Here is a 21,540-nt window from a genome sequence, read left to right as displayed (position 1 = left end):
AGGTACCTGGGAGTTAGTCAGCTGTCACGGGCTGCTTCCTGGGGGTGGAGGCCTGGTCGAGGACCGGGCCGCGGGGACACTAAAGCCCCGAAATCATCTCAAGATAACCTCAAGATATATATGTTAAATATAAGGGGTAGCACCTCTCGTGCAAGTGTAGGGACCCATAGCCTCGGAGAAGAAAATAAAGAGTAGTCAGAGAAAACCTTGTGGATCCTCACTGAACACTGATATTTTCTTCTCCTACCACCCCTATTCTTTTGGTATGTGTGTATATATATATATATATATATATATATATATATATATATATATATATATATATATATATATATATATAATATATATATATATATATATATATATATATATATATATATATATATATATATATATATATATATATAACTTTATTTGGAAATTTCATTACACAAAAAGGGTTACAACATTGGTTACATGCAGGGTACAAGGCTACTTGTCACAAGTTGTAGAGCTCCTCCAGCTCCTCAGATGGCGGGCAGGAACCATGGATGCAGTGAGCATTTTCTCTCTGGATCGCCACAATAAGGCGCTGAAAGAGAATACTGGCAGCTCTAGGGTCTCTAGTTGTTTCAATTAGCTTGGACTCCAACTCCTTCAAAAAACTAGCAGCAATTTTACCCCAGGCACCAAGTGTCTCTGACACAATGGGAACAAAATTGTAGTGGTGCTCAAGGTCTCTGTATTTACGTGACTTGGCTGCTTCCCGGTGATTGGCAGCACCTCCTGCTTGTGTAACACTGAAGTCAACATAGGTGTTGGCTAAAGTTGAAACGCAAGTGTAGTCCCACACAAACTGTCTACCATTCTTCCAGAGGTTCATCGTGATTCCGTCTGGGCGACCGACAGGATCATCAGAGTTACGGGACATTAGGTAACGGGGCTCTCTCGCTGCTGGACAACCGTAAGGCTTCTTTTAATAATGTCGTTAACCTCGCCGTGTCTTGCATGCCATCCTCCTGTCCTTTGGCAAAGAAGGCCATGCCGTCCGTACCTGTTGGCCTTTGCCCCGCCGCAAATACACCTGTATTCGGTGTGGATTGGGGCAGCGAGACGGAGAGCCACGGCAATTCGGAGGGCCTGCAGTGTGAGACGGGTGCTGGTTCCTGACATTGGAGTTGCTAATAGGAAGTCACCTGCATGGGGAGCTGCTACAGCTCTAAGTCGGAGCTGTATATATATATATATATATATATATATATATATATATATATATATATATATATATATATATATATATATATATATATATATATATATAATATTGTTTTTTATGACTTGGATCATTTGGCAAGAGCAAACACGTAAAACCATTTTGGTGGTCAAAAGTTCGGAATTCTTCGCCTACACCCATAAACTGAGCTTAAACTGGCGTCGTGTCGAATAATATGGAGCTTTCCAATGCAAATCTGCACCAATAACTGTTATTTGCTCGGCTTCAAGTGCTCTCAGCACACCTTAGAAGGCAAATGCTTTCGCCAGCATCTTTATTGGATGTGTCCATGTGGGCCAGCAGGAGGTGTAACGCCCAGCTGGTAACAATGAAGAAACAGTGACACAGTTTACCAACATGAGGGAATAAGATCCATTAAACTACACGATATAAGCAAAAATAGTGAGGGTGGACAAAGCCTGTCTATTTAAAATAGTCAAGGTGGACAAAGACTGCCTATTTAAAATAGTCAAGGGGACAAAGACTGCCTATTTATAATAGTCAAGGGGACAAAGACTGCCTATTTAAAATAGGCAGATAATTTATAGGACTGCCTATTTAAATTGAGAGGCTGTAGGACACGGACGTCGGTGGAAAATGGATACGCAATCGAGTCGAAGAGATGTAAGAAATTTTTGGCATCGTTTAAGAGAGCAACGAAGAAATTGTCAAAGCAATTTCTGTTCACAATATCAATGAAAAATTAAGAACAAAAATTTATGTAATCAAATTACCATGTATCAAAGACTATAAAGGAAACTGGCCATCTACAGCTTGATTTACATTCCCGGTAGTTACTAACAGGAGATAACACATATCTAGATACAACTCTTATGTAATTGCTGCTCTATGTGTCTCAGTCCATATGTAAATAACACATACAGACTGAGATCACCTCAAAACACATGGACATATACAGGAAAGAATAGGGCAGAGATGATAACGACGTACAAGATACTAAGGGGACAACGTTCGTGTACCGTCTGGTGACAACGAAGAATTTGAAATTACAAAGGATCCTAATAGAATTACTTAAAGAGTTCGATAGAATTATTGAAGGATTCCGAAAGAAACACTAAAAAGATTCTGACAAAATTACAGAAGAACCTCTGGGAGTTATGGAGTTATCTTGTTATAATTTATTTCGACAAAAGTACAGAGCGTCCTTGCCACTGAACTCCAATTACCCGAATCAGCATTACGCCGTAGAGTTTTTCCTCCTAGTTGCATTTTATTTCAGGTATTTCGGAAAAAAATATTTGGTGGCGCCAGGAGCTAGTGTTGATGGCGCCAGGAGCTGGTGTTGATGGCGCCAGGAGCTGGTGTTGATGGCGCCAGGAGCTAGTGTTGATGGCGCCAGGAGCTAGTGTTGATGGCGCCAGGAGCTGGTGTTGATGGCGCCAGGAGCTAGTGTTGATGGCGCCAGGAGCTAGTGTTGATGGCGCCAGGAGCTGGTGTTGATGGCGCCAGGAGCTGGTGTTGATGGCGCCAGGAGCTAGTGTTGATGGCGCCAGGAGCTAGTGTTGATGGCGCCAGGAGCTGGTGTTGATGGCGCCAGGAGCTGGTGTTGATGGCGCCAGGAGCTAGTGTTGATGGCGCCAGGAGCTGGTGTTGATGGCGCCAGGAGCTAGTGTTGATGGCGCCAGGAGCTGGTGTTGATGGCGCCAGGAGCCAGTGTTGATGGCGCCAGGAGCTAGTGTTGATGGCGCCAGGAGCTAGTGTTGATGGCGCCAGGAGCTGGTGTTGATGGCGCCAGGAGCTAGTGTTGATGGCGCCAGGAGCTAGTGTTGATGGCGCCAGGAGCTAGTGTTGATGGCGCCAGGAGCTAGTGTTGATGGCGCCAGGAGCTAGTGTTGATGGCGCCAGGAGCTAGTGTTGATGGCGCCAGGAGCTAGTGTTGATGGCGCCAGGAGCTAGTGTTGATGGCGCCAGGTACATTAGTGAAGACGGCATACAGCATAAGTCGAGACGGCAGAGAGCACAATTATTGACAACTCAAAGTAGAGAAAATGAGGGACACAATAAAAAATATTACCTGTGGCTAAGTATAGAATAGTACTTCCGAGGTCGGAGCCGGTCGGCCGAGCGGACAGCACGCTGGACTTGTGATCCTGTGGTCCTGGGTTCGATCCCAGGCGCCGGCGAGAAACAATAGGCAGAGTTTCTTTCACCCTATGCCCCTGTTACCTAGCAGTAAAATAGGTACCTGGGTGTTAGTCAGCTGTCACGGGCAGCTTCCTGGGGGTGGAGGCCTGGTCAAGGACCGGGCCGCTGGGACACTAAAAAGCCCCGAAATCATCTCAAGATAACCTCAAGATAACCTCAAGGTCTATAATCAATGGCAGCAATATAGAAAATGCGTCATAGAATTGTTAAAGTCTAACAGCGTATAGTTAACCAACCAGGAGGCCTGGTGAGAGATCAATAAACCAGAGAGATTAATATAAACCTCTCACCAGGTTTATATTAATCTTATAAACCACATCAAGGTAAACTCAAGATAACTTTAGAATACTGGGAGTAGCAAACTGCTGAAGCGTAAGGGCAGCATAGTGACAGCTCCTGAAGGAAGAGCAGCTTCCCTTAATTCACTTTGTGTGTTGATGAGGCCAGGCTGGCCCCGGCTGGGAACTACTTAACGTGATTGTATTACCTCCGGCACCACCCATTATAGCTCTACTGGAACCCCGGCACCACCCATTATAGCTCTACTGGAACCCCGGCACCACCCATTATAGCTCTACTGGAACCCCGGCACCACCCATTATAGCTCTACTGGAACCCCGGCACCACCCATTATAGCTCTACTGGAACCCCGGCACCACCCATTATAGCTCTACTGGAACCCCGGCACCACCCATTATAGCTCTACTGGAACCCCGGCACCACCCATTATAGCTCTACTGGAACCCCGGCACCACCCATTATAGCTCTACTGGAACCCCGGCACCACCCATTATAGCTCTACTGGAACCCCGGCACCACCCATTATAGCTCTACTGGAACCCAAGCACCACCCATTATAGCTCTACTGGAACCCCGGCACCACCCATTATAGCTCTACTGGAACCCAAGCACCACCCATTATAGCTCTACTGGAACCCCGGCACCACCCATTATAGCTCTACTGGAACCCCGGCCAAAGGGGACGCTGCTCCCTCTAACCTAGTTTATCTAAAGGTAAAACTGACGATTTACGAAGATTTGTTCATTTTATACTAATTTATTTATTCAGTTTATAAAATTTTATTACCGCTTGCATGTATGGAAATTGCTGTTCAGTAGTCTTCCAGCACCTTAGGAAAGGGAAGCACGTCCTTGACACACAAGGAATTTCCTCTCTGGATCACGACAACGAGGCGCTGGAACAGGAAATTGGCTGCTCTTGGGGCTTTGATTTGATTAACGAGTTCATCTTCCAACTCCAGGCTAATAGAGTACACATTTACACCAGCCTACAATTTTTCCAAAGCCTATTGGCACTGATTAGAATGTCACCTCTGCCAGGGCCAATGGCTGGGCAAAACATGCCATGGTGTTGGACACTGTTCGTCTGTCATGTTGTAGAATCCAATCATCCTATAGATTGATCTTCTTCCAAAAGGTTTCCTGTCTCGACTCTCCACAGACGTGGAGTTATCTTGAGATGATTTCGGGGCTTTAGTGTCCCCGCGGCCCGGTCCTCGACCAGGCCTCCACCCCCAGGAAGCAGCCCGTGACAGCTGACTAACACCCAGGTACCTATTTTACTGCTAGGTAACAGGGGCATAGGGTGAAAGAAACTCTGCCCATTATTTCTCGCCGGCGCCTGGGATCGAACCCAGGACCACAGGATCACAAGTCCCGCGTGCTGTCCGCTCGGCCGACCGGCTCCCTCGAAACAGATTTTCGTCGAATCAGATCTCATAAAAGCTCCAACATGGACCTTAGCCCTGATATTTTTGCTGTGTATTCCTGCCTTTCACGGTATATAATCCGATGCTCTAGGCTTCATAGCGAGCGTGATCGGACTCTGTATAATCTGCCCTCCTGCCACGCTCTTTCAGTCTTTCCTGACCCTATCGCTTCAGGTATATAATTTGGTTTTCTGTTTTTTCGTTTTCTCTCCTTTAATTTACATTGTTTACATCAGCTGTACTTACATCTACATGTATTTACATTTACATTATTTACATCACCTCACTTTCCCTATCTCACCTCACCTCACCTTCCTTCTTGCCTTATAATAGTTTCCTCTTTTTTTGTTCATAGTTTCTACTTTATAACATTCCAGAATGGATAGACTAGACACTTTCCTGAATGAAACAAGGACCATGATGTTCCTTGATGATGATCCAGTGTGATGTGTCTTGATGATGATCCTGATTGATGGTCCAGTATGGTGAATATGATGAGTTCGTGGCAGTAAACAAAAAACTGCAGTTCGGTTATATTAGCAGAAAATCAACTGTTAAAATAATCTCTTGGTTACTCATTTTATAATGTCATTTTTTTGTTTGATATTAATGTTGGGTTGGAAGGCGGTCGAGTGAGGGGTCGAGTGAGGGGGTCGAGTGAGGGGTCGAGTGAGGGGGTCGAGTGAGGGGGTCGAGTGAGGGGGTCGAGTGAGGGGGTCGAGTGAGGTGGTCGAGTGTGAGGGGTCGAGTGAGGGGGTCGAGTGTGGGGATTGAGGGGGGTCAAATGAGGGGATTAATGGGGTGAAGTTAGGCAGTCGAGTGAAGGAGGTAGAGTGAGGGGGGAGGGGTCGAGTGGGGGGGGGGGTTCGAGTGAGGTTTCTTTCATAAGGGTGACCAGAGGGGCTCTATTTTTACACCCAACACACACACAGGGATTGTGATAAATCCTAATATTATCCAAGAGGAATAGTGGATATCAGATAATATTATTACTAACATTTTTCACCCAAACAACAACAACATTTTTCCAGTCAACGTTGTGCATATGTTTTTCCCCATTACATTATCTCCATTGAAAACAGCTTGAATGGTTTTCAATGAAATTTCCTTTAAGATTTAATCGTATCTTTCGCTGGATTGATCGGATACATAGCGCGCCTGTGTTGTAGTGTTGTTGATTGAGAGGGCGAGGACGATCGAGGGATACAAGATACAATGTATCCGTGTATCCTACAGGTGATTGCTGACTCCCAAATACATTGGAAAAACGAGAACTCTCAAAGCCCTGCCACCGAGAACGAATGTGATACACAGAACAATCACAGTAGAGTTATATATAAATAAATACAATTGACTAGATTGCGTCTGGGTACCACTAGATTAGTGGTACAATTGACCACTAGATTAGTGGTACAATTGAGTAGAGCCCGTCTGGGAACATCCAACGCGTAGGTTCGAACTCTCATCAAGGCCCTTCTGGATTTGTTCAAGCATGATTATACCTTCGAAGGGTGAGTTTGCTTCTGTCAAGCATATCTTCCAGCAAGAAAAGAATATGTGGTGTGCCTGTAAGCTCATACATTCTGATTTCCGACAGTCAGGTTCGAATAATGTTTTTATAATTGATAACAAGACAACATTGATAACAACATTGATAACAACATAACCAGATGTCTGTTGTCTTGTTATCACCGAGAACAACACTAAAATCTGTGAGACTAAGCTGAAGAGTGTAATTATCTCCGCTGTAAATCAACGCCCCGTCACATGTTTTCCACTCTACATAACAGCAAGAACGGCGACACCACTGATGGGGTTAAACCACTTGATGTATGACTCAAGAGGAAGGGCCTAGTAGAGCAACCCGTTCTCTCAAGAAATACTTCTCAATTCGTACCTTATGGTACCCAATCTGCAAATTACAAAGTACTATGGAAATCAGCGGCTCATAAAATAACCCCATTTCTCTATGCATCAGAATGTTAGATTAGGAGGTAAGGGTTACTGCTTTTGTTCGTGCGTTTCTAGTTAGGTTAGGACATTGCATTTTTGTACGTTGTGGTAAATGAAGACAACGGGCCTGAGTTGAGACCCCTTATCACTCCACATCTATGATAGGCGAGAATAGATGCTTCGGCCGTTTTCTACCTAAGCATCCCAGATGCAACATTTGTATCTCTTTTTCCCTACATCGAGTAACGTTGCACAGCATCTTTATCTTCTTGTCATTCTTGCTTTGCACTCTAGACACACACACTTAATGAACAAATCCACAAGGGCCGTGACGAGGGTTCGAACCTACGTCCGAGAGGATCCCAGACGCTGCCTTAATCGACTGAGCTACGACATGGTAAAAGAATTGCAACCGGGAAATTATCCTGATTTACCAACGGATCCTGCAGCCTCTCCGAGACACAAACCAGGTTTTTACTCAATTCCCCCCATGCACCCGAGCTATGTCAATAGGCTGTTCTACCTCTTCGCCCTTACTTCATTAAAAGTAATGAAGGGTTTCATTTCAAGGCTTTATTACAAGGGCGAAGAGGTAGAACAGCCTATTGACATAGCTCGGGTGCATGGGGGGAATTGAGTAAAACCGTGGTTTGTGTCTCGGAGAGGCTGCAGGATCCGTTGGTAAATCAGGAGGATTACCCGGTTGCAATTCTTTTACCATGTCGTAGTTCAGTCGATTAAGGCAGCGTCTGGGATTCTCTCGGACGTAGATTCGAACCCTCGTCACGGCCCTTGTGGATTTGTTCATTTGATGCATCACGCTATTGTGACTTCTGTGTGTCACGCACTTAGTTTTGAAGTACAGGTCCCGAGGGTGATGTGAACGCCTCCATCACCTCCAGAGTGATGTGAACGCCTCCATCACCTCCAGAGTGATGTGAACGCCTCCATCACCTCCAGAGTGATGTGAACGCCTCCATCACCTCCAGAGTGATGTGAACGCCTCCATCACCTCCAGAGTGATGTGAACGCCTCCATCACCTCCAGAGTGATGTGAACGCCTCCATCACCTCCAGAGAGGGATGTGAACGCCTCCATCACCTCCAGAGTGATGTGAACGCCTCCATCACCTCCAGAGAGGGATGTGAACGCCTCCATCACCTCCAGAGTGTGATGTGAACGCCTCCATCACCTACAGAGTGTGATATGAACGTTCCTACCACCTCCAGTGTGTGGCTCAGACATCTGAATCAGTGTGGATTAATCAAGAGCGAGAGAGCGCTAAGCCACTGTGGCTATCCCACACCATGCCTGTACCAGGCACTGGAGAAGCCCTTGGCGAGAGATGAATATCAAACACTGCCCGAGGCAACGTCTGTCATGAGGTAGAGTTCCATCAACCTGAACATAAGAATAAAGGTAACTGCAGAAGACTTATTGGCTCGTAGACCAGACCACACACTAGAAAATGAAGGGACGACGACGTTTCGGTCCGTCCTGGACCATTCACAAGTCGATTGTGAGAATCGACTTGAGAATGGTCCAGGACGGACCAAAACGTCGTCGTCCCTTCACCTTCTAGTGTGTGGTCTGGTCAACATACTTCAGCCACGTTATTGTGACTCCTCGCCTGCACCTATTGGCTCATACGAGACAGCTCCTATTTATAACCACCCAATCCCACTCATATACATGTCCAACCCACGCTTGAAATTGGAGACTCTGAATGGTCTTCATGAGTTCTCTACCATTCGTGAAGTTAGGGAATTCAGTGCCCAGGTTAGTTGATCAGTCCAGTTAGTTGATCAGTCCAGCAACCAGGAGGCCTGGTCGACGATCGGGCCGCGAGGACTCTGAGCCCCGGAAGCACCTCAAGGTTGTTACATTGCAGGTAAATAAGAGCGATTTTTAATTCGTTGTCAAAGGGAACAATCAGCTTAGTAATGCAAACGTGGGTAACGAGGTGGTACCCGCCAAACACACACCGAAACTATGACGTTGGTACAACGTTCGAACAAGTTTTAACACCTCCTAACCATTTATAACAACTAATATAGCAAGTTGTAACAACGTTCTAATACGTCATAAACACGTTAAGCCAAGATGTAACACTCGACCGCCTTTCAACCCAACATTAATATCAAACAAAAAAATGACATTATAAAATGTCAAGTTGTAACAAGCGGAAAATAGAGACAGTTTCGGTTTGTGTTTCCAGGGTAACGATTTGCTGGTACAGTAACGGTGACTGGTAGATCCCTCAGCGTGACCAACGGCCAGTTTGTGTTCTCCAGTCAAATATAATTACTGTTTATATATGACTCATTAACCGACACATTTTATCAAGCGGGTACTACATGGACACTATTAACTACTGTCTTATAATTACTGCTGAACAATGCACTTGGGGTGGACGGTAGAGCGACGGACTCGCTTCATGCAGGTCGGCGTTCAATCCCCGACTGTCCACATGTGGTTCGGCACCATTCCTGTCCCCCCCTTTCCATCCCATTCCTGACCCCTTCCAAGTGATATATAGTCATAATGGCTTGACGCTTTCCCCTTGATAATTCCCTCCTGAATACTGGTAACAGCTGAACTCTATGACAAAAACTCCCTGTTATCATTTACCTGGAAATTATAATAACTCGCATCTATTGCCAACTATTAATTCATAACAAATGAATTTCCCGAGAACTATTTCTACGTAACTTTACAACAACTAATTTCCATTAGTCATTACTTACAAAAGAAATACCCTCTAGCATTAATATTCTAAAAATCAGCTTCATTACTTCAAGTATTTTGAGTCATAAACTCTCAAAGCTCTCGTTGCCGCTGTTTAAACTCTTATATATAAACTACTTAAGACTTTCATCTGAGAACATAACAACTAAGTCAGTTGCAGACGGCCCACTGGCCAATATGAGGCAGCCTCAATTGGCCCATACGAGGCATCTCATATTGGAACAAACGAGGCATATATTGGAACAAACGAAACATCTATTGACCCATACGAGGCATCTGTTGACCCGTACGAGGCATCTATTGGCCCGTACGAGGCATCTGTGCCTAATTAATACTTGAAACTAAGCGATCACACGCCCCCTTACATCACCCGCCAAACCGGCTCCAAAAATCAATAACCCTGTTTCCATAGTTATTTTTTCAATCGTTATTCGCCACAAAAACTAAAGCACCAAAAAGTACCACTAGATCCAAGAGGTAATAAAGGTTTCAGTTACTCAAAAATACCAAAATGACTCTTCCTCATCCTCACACTGTTTAGCAAACCGTGTAAAACATTCTTAATTTTTTTTTTCATAAATTTTGACTTCATATATTTAGTATCACAGGAAGTCTCTCTTGAGATGAGGATGATTCTTATAACTGAAATATGTTTTTTATAAATTTTGATGGTTAGGAGGGGACCTTGGCATGGGGGGGGGGGGGAGGGGAGGATGAAGGAAGAGATAGAGAGGGCTTCGGGGAATTGCTATATGAATACATTAAATATTCATATATAAACGAATTCTCGTACGAAAAAGTGGGGAGCCGGTAGGTCTCTTGTAGGCCTACAGGTGCAATCAATACAAGGCTTGCACTCAGGGAGGTATTTCGTGTAGGCCTACCCCACTCTTCACGCAGTGTATGAAGAAGGTAGGGATCTAGAGAAGACCGTAGGGGGGGGTCTTTTCTTCGCAAGAAGTGTGTAGGCAGTGCTGAGAAGGGGCGAGTCGACGGAGGTATCACGTGTAGACCTACTCACCACATGAGGCTGCAAGAGAGAGAGAGAACACAACACAAAGATCATCTGTCCTTACCCACAACGTTGAGAAAGGCCAGCAGTTCACAGAAGAAGTATCTGTAAGCCCACCAGTTGTGATGTTTGAGGTTGTCAGCGAGGTAATCCAGCAGCAACTTCTTCTTCTGCTTCTTCTCCACTTCAGAGCAGATGCCCACGTCCAGATCCATCATCAGGGCATGGATTTTGCCACCTTCCCAATTTTTCCACATCCACCTCGGCGCATAGAAGCAGATTGCCTGGAAAATTAAAGAGCAAGGCCGTCATCCCGGACTGTTGCAGAGGAGAAAAGAGGAAGAACAGGAGGAGGAGAAGTTTCAGAAGAAGAGGACAAGGAAGAAGGTGCAGACAGGAGGAGCAAGAGGTTAAGAATAACAGAAATAATATGAGGAGTGGGGGAAAAAAAAGCATAGCTCTTTTGTCCTGTACAAGAGCCAGATATCAGATACAGATAACACAAAATAGCACATTATATAACAGAAATATCACACATGAGATGACCTTCACTAAAAAACAAAAATAGTGAACCAAAGTGTCGTGTACAGATAGATAAGTGTTAAGGGTCGAGAACCGAGATCTTGCCCGATAGATCATGATAGACGCGACCTCACTCAAAGTAGACAATAATTCACCACTAAGTCAAAGAAACGGCTTCATGACCAGAGAATGAGATATCACGTGAGGTTTATGAGATTTTCTTGCTATCGATTAAAGACTTCGTTTCTCCTGCAGAACGTCTAATGATATTTCTGGATTGTTTAGGAGTCTCGGATAATAAATTGAGAGGCATCTTAGCTGCGGGGATGGAGGGTCGTCTTAGATAAAGGGGGGGGGGGTATAGAGGCATCGTAGCTAAGGAGAGGTATAGAGGCATCTTAGTTGAAGGCAGGAATAGAGATATCGTAGCGGAGGGAAAGTATAGAGGCATCGTAACAGAGGAGAGGTATAGAGGCATCTTAGTTGAGGGAGTAATGATGATCTGTTGCTTCTCTCCTAATATAAAACAAGTTTAAGAGAAACAACAGGTCAGTGTCCCTTACAGGTCAAGGTCCACTACAGGTCAGTGTCCTTTATAGGACCACTACAGGTCAGTGTCCTTTGTAGGACCACTACAGGTCAGTGTCCTTTATAGGACCACTACAGGTCAGTGTCCTTTATAGGACCACTACAGGTCAGTGTCCTTTATAGGACCACTACAGGTCAGTGTCCTTTGTAGGACCACAACAGGTCAGTGTCCTTTATAGGACCACTACAGGTCAGTGTCCTTTATAGGACCACTACAGGTCAGTGTCCTTTGTAGGACCACAACAGGTCAGTGTCCTTTATAGGACCACTACAGGTCAGTGTCCTTTATAGGTCCACTACAGGTCAGTGTCCTTTATAGGACCACTACAGGTCAGTGTCCTTTGTAGGACCACAACAGGTCAGTGTCCTTTATAGGTCCACGACAGGTCAGTGTCCTTTATAGGACCACTACAGGTCAGTGTCCTTTACAGGACCACTACAGGTCAGTGTCCTTTATAGGACCACTACAGGTCAGTGTCCTTAATAGGACCACTACAGGTCAGTAACAATTACAGTTGAAAGTCCAATATAGATCAAAGCTCATAGATCACGACCCATTCTAGATAAGGGTTCAATATAAGACAGGATTCACTCTAGATAAGAGGTCAGAGGTCACACAATAGCCAGGAAACTGTATGTATTCCATTAGGCAGTTAATTTAATAGATTAACGTATATAGGAACATGACAGGCAAGGCATTAAACAGGAGGGGAAAGGTCTATTATTGACTGTAATGGTACACATGCAAGGTGGGAGGGGGAGGAGGGAAAGGGGGAGGGGGGGGGATTACACGAAGTAGCTGTACACATGAGATTAGGGATACATGAGCTGGGGGGGGGGATACAGCCAAAGACACTACAGATAAAGATACAGGTGGAGACAAGTAGCTTCTCTTATATGGGCAGAACTGGACGCCTGAAGGAGAAGAACAATATGATGACTCTGAACATTATTCAGTATTGAACATTGCTGTCAATGAACACTGGGGAACAGTGAACTTAAAAAAACACGATAAAGACAATCTTCTTCTGTTCACTAGTGCTGTAGAACACTGTAGAACAAACATTTACCATATCATTCACTAGAAAACATTGAATGCTAAAGAACACTGTACCACACAACACAGAACCAATTAGAGAATAGAGGACTATGAAATACAATGGACACAAGGGAATGCGAGGAATAGAACAGGAAACATTAGACAGTACTGAGAACAGAACTGAGATCGCAGAGATGGTACATATATGTATCCTGTGGTGACCTATCCCAGGTGACCTATCCCACGTATCCCACAGAAGGCTCAGAGAACTTGATAACACATTATCCCGTGCTGGGCTAAGCATCACTTCAGTGAACAATCTTCTACATAACCATCTGTAGTTCCTCATCTCATCAAAAGAACAACAGATTATCGAATGCTAGTGAACAGTGAACACCAGAGGACCCCAAGAATAACAGGAAATATTGTGAACAATAACTAGCACTACAAACCCTGTTATGGTTAATGACCATTTAACCTTAATGAGTAGTGAACACCACTGGAGGGATTACAACTGGATGCAGGGAACAACACAGGACAAAATGCAGCATAGGTAGGGTACGGCACGTGGAAGGGTGCACTACAAAGCAGGGTACACAACAGCGTAGGGTACACCGAGGAACAGGGTACATTGCAAGACGGTACACAACGGTACACAAATTTTCATATTGGAATGAGAATACATGTCGGTAGGCCAGAGGTGGTGTAGGAAGTCCCACCCAGCTACACAGACTCACACAGTGAGTGCTACACAGTTCATGGTCGTCTGAGGCCACTACTACCAATACACAAGTGTGTGTGTGTGTGTGTGTGTGTGTGTGTGTGTGTGTGTGTGTGTGTGTGTGTGTGTGTGTGTGTGTGTTCCTGCTCCCTGTTGTTCCACACAAGCCATCGTCTTGTAGAATGATCCACAAGGCGACAACACACAAGGTGAGGATACACATTTAATCCTGTATCTGTGGCTGGATTAATCATCCTTTTCTGATTCATATTTTCATATTTCGTGTTTTATTTAGAAGTATTTATCATATCTCCCCTCGTTTGTTTTTGTTTCTTCTAGGGAGGTCAGTTCATAATTTTTTTTACCTCCCTCTCTAATATATCTTAAGGTTCCAAAACCGGTTTGGAAGCCTCTCATAGAGCTCCTCTTTCTAGTTTGTTCATAAAGATCCTCATGTGAAGGTAAGAAACAGCCGCTGCATATTCCACCTTTGGTCTGACGGGTGTTGCAAACGTTATTGAGTATTTTTCTCTTCACATATTCCATGTCAGCCAAATGGTGACTAGCACTGTAAAATGGCTTGATATATAATTTACCCTAGTGACAATAATTTATAGCGTGATTGATTTGATGAATTTATTTCTTCAAATAACGGCATTATGTTATCTGATAAAGTGTTCACTCTATGAGGTCAATTCTTATCCTCACTATGGAACTTATTCTCACTACATGGCACTTTTCTACGATAAAGTAATTTACCCACATTTTTTTTCAATAGGATTAATACACTTTTCTAGATATAACTCTATCGGCTTCAATCCATTATCTCTAAAAATGACCATTACTTACTGATGAAACTTGTCCGAATCTCAACGAAACTTCTCAAATAGGTCCATGCCTAATAGGCGTTAACTGCCTAATAGGCGTTCCTCGTGCTAGGTGAGTGGGGGTATCCCAGTTACTCATGTCTGAAGTGTCCAGTTAATATCACTTAGATCATATTCTTTGCATAATAAGCACATTACAGCTGTCCACTTAGCAGTTTCTTTCAATATCTTGGTCGTTGTATCCCTTGATCCTTCTTCATTTCTCTAGAGTTGGCGATTTCAGTTCTTTAAAATGTTTTTATAAATCGGTTCTATTATTTGCGTTGACATTCTTGAGGCATATTTATGGAATCTATCGAGTTTGTTTATGTTTCAAGATGTACGAACTCCCACACAGATGCTTGGCAGTCATAGATTTTGTTAAATGTCCGTAACTATTACATAGGTTCTGTTAAATGTGCAGAATGCCTCTTTTACGTAGGTTGTGTAAAGTGTACAGAATACCCATCTTACGTCGGTTCTATCTAGTGCCCTGAAATACCACGTCATTCACGTACCTCGCTGATGTGATCTTTCTCTCATACTAGAGAAAGACTGGATGTGACGACAAGTGCCAGCTATTTTATATTTTCAGAGGCTATGAGATGCATTCCCCTTGGGATGAAGTTTTCTTGCCTTTCGATTCCGGTTTCCATCCTTAAATTTGTGAAGCGTTGCTTTTGGTTTTTGAGGACTGTTAGAGATGTATTTCCTTTTTTTCGGTAGGTTCAGACGCAGGAAGAGAAGCTCATGGTGAGAATGTCTTATTGTCCGAAACGGATAAAGAAGGTGTTAATTTTTGTAGGATATTATACCCGTGAAAAGGTTAATTAAGCGGTCATCCAAGTTTTATAGTTACTGAGTACGTTTGGGTCCAGAGAGATGCGAACGAGTGTCTTGTTTTGTTTTAGAAGCTGCATCCGGGGTCTTTTTGATGGCTAAAGATGTTCCTAGAGATCTACTGACAAATGATTGGAGGTTTGTTCCCAGCAATAAATGTCTGGGTTTAATCCATTTAGGTGCCAGGGTGATGCTCTTCATTGCTGTGTCTTGTAGAGTTTCAAGGAATTTAATTACTGTGGTTGAGGGAGAGATGAGTGCCGGCAGACCATAGTCGAGATCTGCCGGCACTCATTCAGACCAGAATGTCCTTCGTCCAATGCTTGTGAATATGACATTCTGTGTTGTGTCTCACTCCTGTCTTGTATTAGGATACGACTGCTGTTATGTTGTCTGTGCTTCGTGGATTATATTTTCATGTTGGACTGTCAAGGGTGCGAAGTTCTCGCGACGAGAACATTTTCTCTTTGGTGTACACCAGTGTGTGTGTTTATGATTTGTATTTTACTATTTTGTGCATGCAGGATCGAGCTCTTAGCTCTTGGACTCTGCCTTGCTATATATCGGTTGTCTAATGTACTGACTCCTGACCTATTTTTCTTCTATCTTGTCTACATATTTCACACACCACACATACACACACACACGACCAAAGAGCTAGAGCTCAACCCCCGCAAGAACAAATAGTACACACACACACACACACACACACACACACACACACACACACACACACACACACACACACACACACACACACACACTCCTGCACACGCCCCCAGGATGCAGCCCGAAGCAGCTGTCTAATTCCCAGATACCTATTTACTACTAGGAGATCAGGAGCATCAGGTGAACGAAACTCTGTCCAATTTTTTTTGGACTCGACCGGGAATCGAACCCGGGCCCTTAGGACTACGATCCCAGAGCGCTATGCATTCGGCATTATGTACCCACCTACGTGTGTGTGTGTGTGTGTGTGTGTGTGTGTGTGTGTGTGTGTGTGTGTGTGTGTGTGTGTGTGTGTGTGTATGTGTGTGTGCGCGCGCGCGTTCTCTGGTTGTCTGTGGAGAAAGAAGGTTGGGGTGAAGTGAACTATGCCTTACGAGATTAATACCCTACGAATCATAGGAGTTGATCTTGAAATATCTTTAATATCTGACTCTCAGCAGTATAGCAAAGATAATGCAACATCCCAGACAAGCTGATATAAATGTTAATCAGTTCTGATAATGGAGATCAGCAGCCAACAAGGGCCGTTCGTCAGCATTGAGGAGGTAAGACAATAGTCGCCATTAATGAGTACCGGTGACGGGTAGTTAGCAGAGAACTACACCATGAAGTGATTTAAGACTTCATATCCCATATGCCAAAGGCTTCCGATTCAGGGCTATGGACTCAGAAGTGGGTCTGAAATGCAACATTTGAACAGTAACTCGTGATTCATCCACTGCTGCATTCCGTTCAAAATTGTGACTTGATCAGCAGTAGGTAAGCCTGTTTCAAACTTGAGGAGACGAACAGGGCCACTTAGATGGAAGAAACTGCATCGCACAGTGAGATGGGGAGACTCATATTCGAGTCGAACCCAGAGCTCACTTAAAACATCCGGATATGACGAAGGGGAGAAGACATACGAAGAAGCTCCTGGTCACTTAACACATTTACCTGTCAACACATAAGGCTGAAAATAAGTATGAACATGAAGGACGGACACACACACACACACACACACACACACATACACACACACACACACTTACGCACACACACACACACACACACTAGGAGAGGAACATAAGATAAGCATGAATGGAGTGGAAGGCGAAGCTGTGTGTCTTATTTGTTATTTAAAGACTTTTGATACAATCTTATCTAATCGATGACCTTCATGCAACGAAGTCTGTCGCATATTTCAGGTGATAGTAGACACGAAGGAAGAGGTTTTCCATTTATCAATAGTTTATCAAAATCATTTGTATTATTATATATTAAGCGTAATTTTATTTTCTAATTCATGTGTTATTTGTAGAGAAAAGTGCAGTTCTAACTTATGAACGTCAGAGTAAAAGTAAACATGAAATGAGTAAGAAAATAATACAAATAATTATATTGATAAAAGAAAAACCACTTTGTTTCATTTATTTTATTTATATTTCGATATTTCTGTTCCTGTATTTTTATTGTTATTAATATATATTGTATATTTATTGTTATTAATATATATTGTATTTTTATTGCTAATATATATTGTATTATTAATTTTTAATATATATATCGTATTGTTAATTATTATTATATATCGTATTTATTATTAATTATTAATATATATCGCATATATTATAGAGTATTAATATATATCGTATGTATTATTATTAAAATTATTATTATTATTATTATTATTATTATTAGTTTATTATTATTAATGTTGTTAAGTAACTTATAAATACATTGTGTTTTAATTACAATTATATTCTGATATATTTATTAACGTTTGAAACGGAAGGGGGGCGATTAAATTTTAACTATATGTATCTTTGAAAGATACAATCTGGTGTTTGGCAGCAAACAAACCCAAACCACTGCTGTATACTGTATGGGGCCCACACTGTGCTTGTGTATGAGTTGAAGGATGCAAACTCTCCTCCTTCATAAATCCACTAACACAAGTGAGAGGACAAGGATGTATGCACTTCTAACTGGGTCATAATGAACACAATGAGTGGGGAACCCTATTTAAGTTAATCATCATTGGTTTCATGCCTTAAAAATGACTTTGTTAATATTTAATGCCAATGATGCCATGATTGGTTAAGTGTGTTAGGATCAAAGAGGACTTGTTATTACATATGACGAGCTTCGCTAGTCCACACCAATCAGCCCTTGCTACAGTAAACAACTACAGCAAATTATATATAAAGTGCTATGTAACCAGCAAGGATCAGATCCTTTCACAAAAGGAGATACAAACTGAAAAACTCTGTTGACAAAACTGAAAAGAAACTTATTTGCAAGATGTAAGAAAAATAAAAAGAGAGAAGTGAAGAGAAGTGTTTAGGGTAAGTGAAAAGAAGTGTTAAAAATCCAACAGAACAGAGAGATCCTTCCTCTTCTCTCTTCCAGCCAATCTGCTTCCATGCGTTGTGGTGGATACGTAAGAATTGTACTACCAGAGAGAGAGGGGGAGAAAAAAAGCAATTAATTATTATACTCGGAAAAATAACACAGCATCAGCTAATCTAGAGCAGAGGTTGGGTGAGCGAACAGCAGGCAGCAGGCAACGGTCGCGACAAGCCACACTACATGGACGAAGGGTAGATATGCTTAACTAAGTTAGTAGAAAAAATAAAAAGCTCTACTGGTTGATAACAGAGCAATGGGGAAGGGTCACAGCGAGGACATAGGGCTATGTAACCAAAAAAATCTTATGCAGTGTCTAAAAGATCCGACCGTATCAATTCCTTTATATCAGAAGGTGATTAAGTAAGATATGATTTTAGTACGTAAATTAAACTTGCAAGATTCTACACCTGACACCGAGCATGATATTTAATGTACAATAAATAGATCATCTGACGAGCTATATGCCAGAGATCTTCCTCTTGGAGAAATACAGAAAAAATGGTTTCAAAAGCCTACTCGAGCATAGAAAGAAAGCAGCATAGATCACGGAATGTGCAAATAATCGACTTACAAGCGATGTTTTCGCCTCGAAACTCCAGCCAAGAGACTAGCCTCAGTCAAGCGAGATTTGATATCCGTTCCTGGGGGTACCAGCTTTAGCATGGTACCTTTTCTTATAAAAGATGTAAGCTTCAAGAAGTGGGTCAGCTTTAAGTGTAACAGATTTAGCCAATGTGTTAGCTACAAGTAAGAGGAATTAGTTTTAGCAAATGCATCAACAAAAAAGCGCGTCAGCATTAAGAAATGCGTCCGCTTTAGTTAATGCATCAGCTTTCACAGATATGCCAGCATGAACAAATGCGTCAGCTTTAACAAATGAGTAAGCTACAACATATGCAGCGGCTTCAACAAATGCGTCAGCTTCAAAAAAAGTAGCAAGCTTCAACAAATGTATCAGCCTCCACAAATGCATTAGCATCAACAAATGTGTTTGCATCAACAACTGCATTAACATCAAATGAATCAGCTTCAACAAATCTGTAAAACTTTTAGAATACAGAGAGAGCGAGAGAGAGAGAGAGAGAGAGAGAGAGAGAGAGAGAGAGAGAGAGAGAGAGAATGAAAAAGAGCAAAGCAAGAGAGACGAGAGAGAGCACTAAAATGGAACAGAGAAAGAGGGGGTGGTGGGGAAGTGGAAGGTGCAAATGTGCAAAAAGACTACTCGAGCCATAACTGAGGCTAATCATGACCGTGAAATATCTTAATAATAATATTACAATAGAAACACTATTATCATAGAAATATAAATTGTGAACACCAGTGAACACAACGAAGCAAGCAGGGTGATGTGGCTGTTTCGTCCGCATACCCACTACTCATTTTCCCTATCGTATTATCTTTAAGCTTTTATTTAATTTTAGTATTATTTTTATTATATTAAAAACCACTATTTACTATATTTCCTTCAAATATATATTTTGTTATTTATAATTATTAATGTTTATAATAATTAACTGATGCTGCTGTTGCTATTTTAGTAACGGTAAAAAAAATATTATTTATTAAAAAATAATAACGACAAATTATTAGCATAATTTGTCGTTATTATTATTACTACTGTTGCTATTACAGCTAAGTTTATATATTTATATTATTATTAATAATATTTTGATTATAAAAATATATTAAAGTGCCGAGAGGCAGCCACATACTCCACCTACATGCTGGGTACACCGTTGTTGTGGTGGTGATGGTGGTGGTGATGGTGGTGGTGCTGGTGGTGCTGGTGGTGGTGGTAGTAGTCAAGTATTTCTCCTACATTAGTAGATATTGGTGACACCACACCACCACCGCTAAGGAAAGGCTATAAAATATAAATAAGGAGCCTGTCTTTCAAGGAGATATACAAACCTTTATATATATATATATATATATATATATATATATATATATATATATATATATATATATATATATATATATATATATATATATATATATGTCGTACCAAATAGCCCGAACCACACTACTTGGGCTAATAGTATGCAAGGCCCAAGTTGCCTAGCAAGCAAAGTGATTTTTGTTATTTGAAAATATTTCTTTCCAATTTGGTTCATTCCAATTCATATTATTATATTACATAACGAACATTAATTACTGACTAAGTTATGTTATATTAAGATAGATTAAATTAGGTTGGATATGCTAGGTTTGATCAAATTTATTTTAGTTTTTATTAAAATTATAAATAATAAAATAGTATTTTATGGAATGGAAAGCTTAATCATTCCATAAGAAAAAACATATAATATTTCAAGAAAATTCGGCTTGCTAGGCAACTTATTAGGTACAACATTATATATATATATATATATATATATATATATATATATATATATATATATATATATATATATATATATATATATATATATATAAACCATAGAGGATTCTGAGAACCAGGTTCATTAAACCAAAGCGTATGCAAGAAATGGCAAAGGCAAGAGTGATACAAATATTATTTTATTAATGTGGAAATTAGCTGGAACAGGGCCATAGCTGTAACTTATGTCTAACTCTGTGAGTCTAATATCTGAGGTAATCTAGATTCTGTGGTTGTCTTGTGTCTGTTGTAGTCTATTTGCCCTCCCTATTAACCTAACTACTTCATATAACTCTTCTCTTGATTGTGGTAAGCTTGCTGAATATAGGTATTAAATTAAAGCATAATATATATTGTATACAGAGGTATATAGAGATATGGTGTGCCCTCACGATACATATACTTGGTAAATATGTGTGGTATATACATATGTATTTACAAACATGTATATGGGTACATATACACTTTGCATGGAATAGTTACATACGTAGTATATGTATGGAATGTACTTTTTACCCCAAATTAATACATATTTCCTGACATTTTGTATGACGTAAAAATCTAACATTTTTTCAATTTTAAATCGATGCAAATATTTTC

At 41.7% G+C, this 21,540-nt stretch overlaps 1 protein-coding gene across 1 annotated transcript in view; it reads right to left on the bottom strand.

Annotated features, from left to right (window-relative positions):
- Window positions 1–21,540, bottom strand: part of shakB (shaking B) — a 570,869-nt gene that overhangs the window by 169,099 nt on the left and 380,230 nt on the right. The window contains exon 2 of the mRNA XM_045737872.2: window positions 10,926–11,145. Coding sequence (XP_045593828.1) covers window positions 10,926–11,145 — 220 coding nt within the window. The remainder of the gene's footprint in view (window positions 1–10,925; window positions 11,146–21,540) is intronic.

The sequence above is a fragment of the Procambarus clarkii genome, chromosome 20 (assembly GCF_040958095.1).
Source record: "Procambarus clarkii isolate CNS0578487 chromosome 20, FALCON_Pclarkii_2.0, whole genome shotgun sequence".
NCBI lineage: Eukaryota > Metazoa > Arthropoda > Malacostraca > Decapoda > Cambaridae > Procambarus > Procambarus clarkii.
The sequence above is the reverse complement of the archived record's forward strand: the minus strand, read 5'-3'. Positions and strand labels throughout refer to the sequence as shown.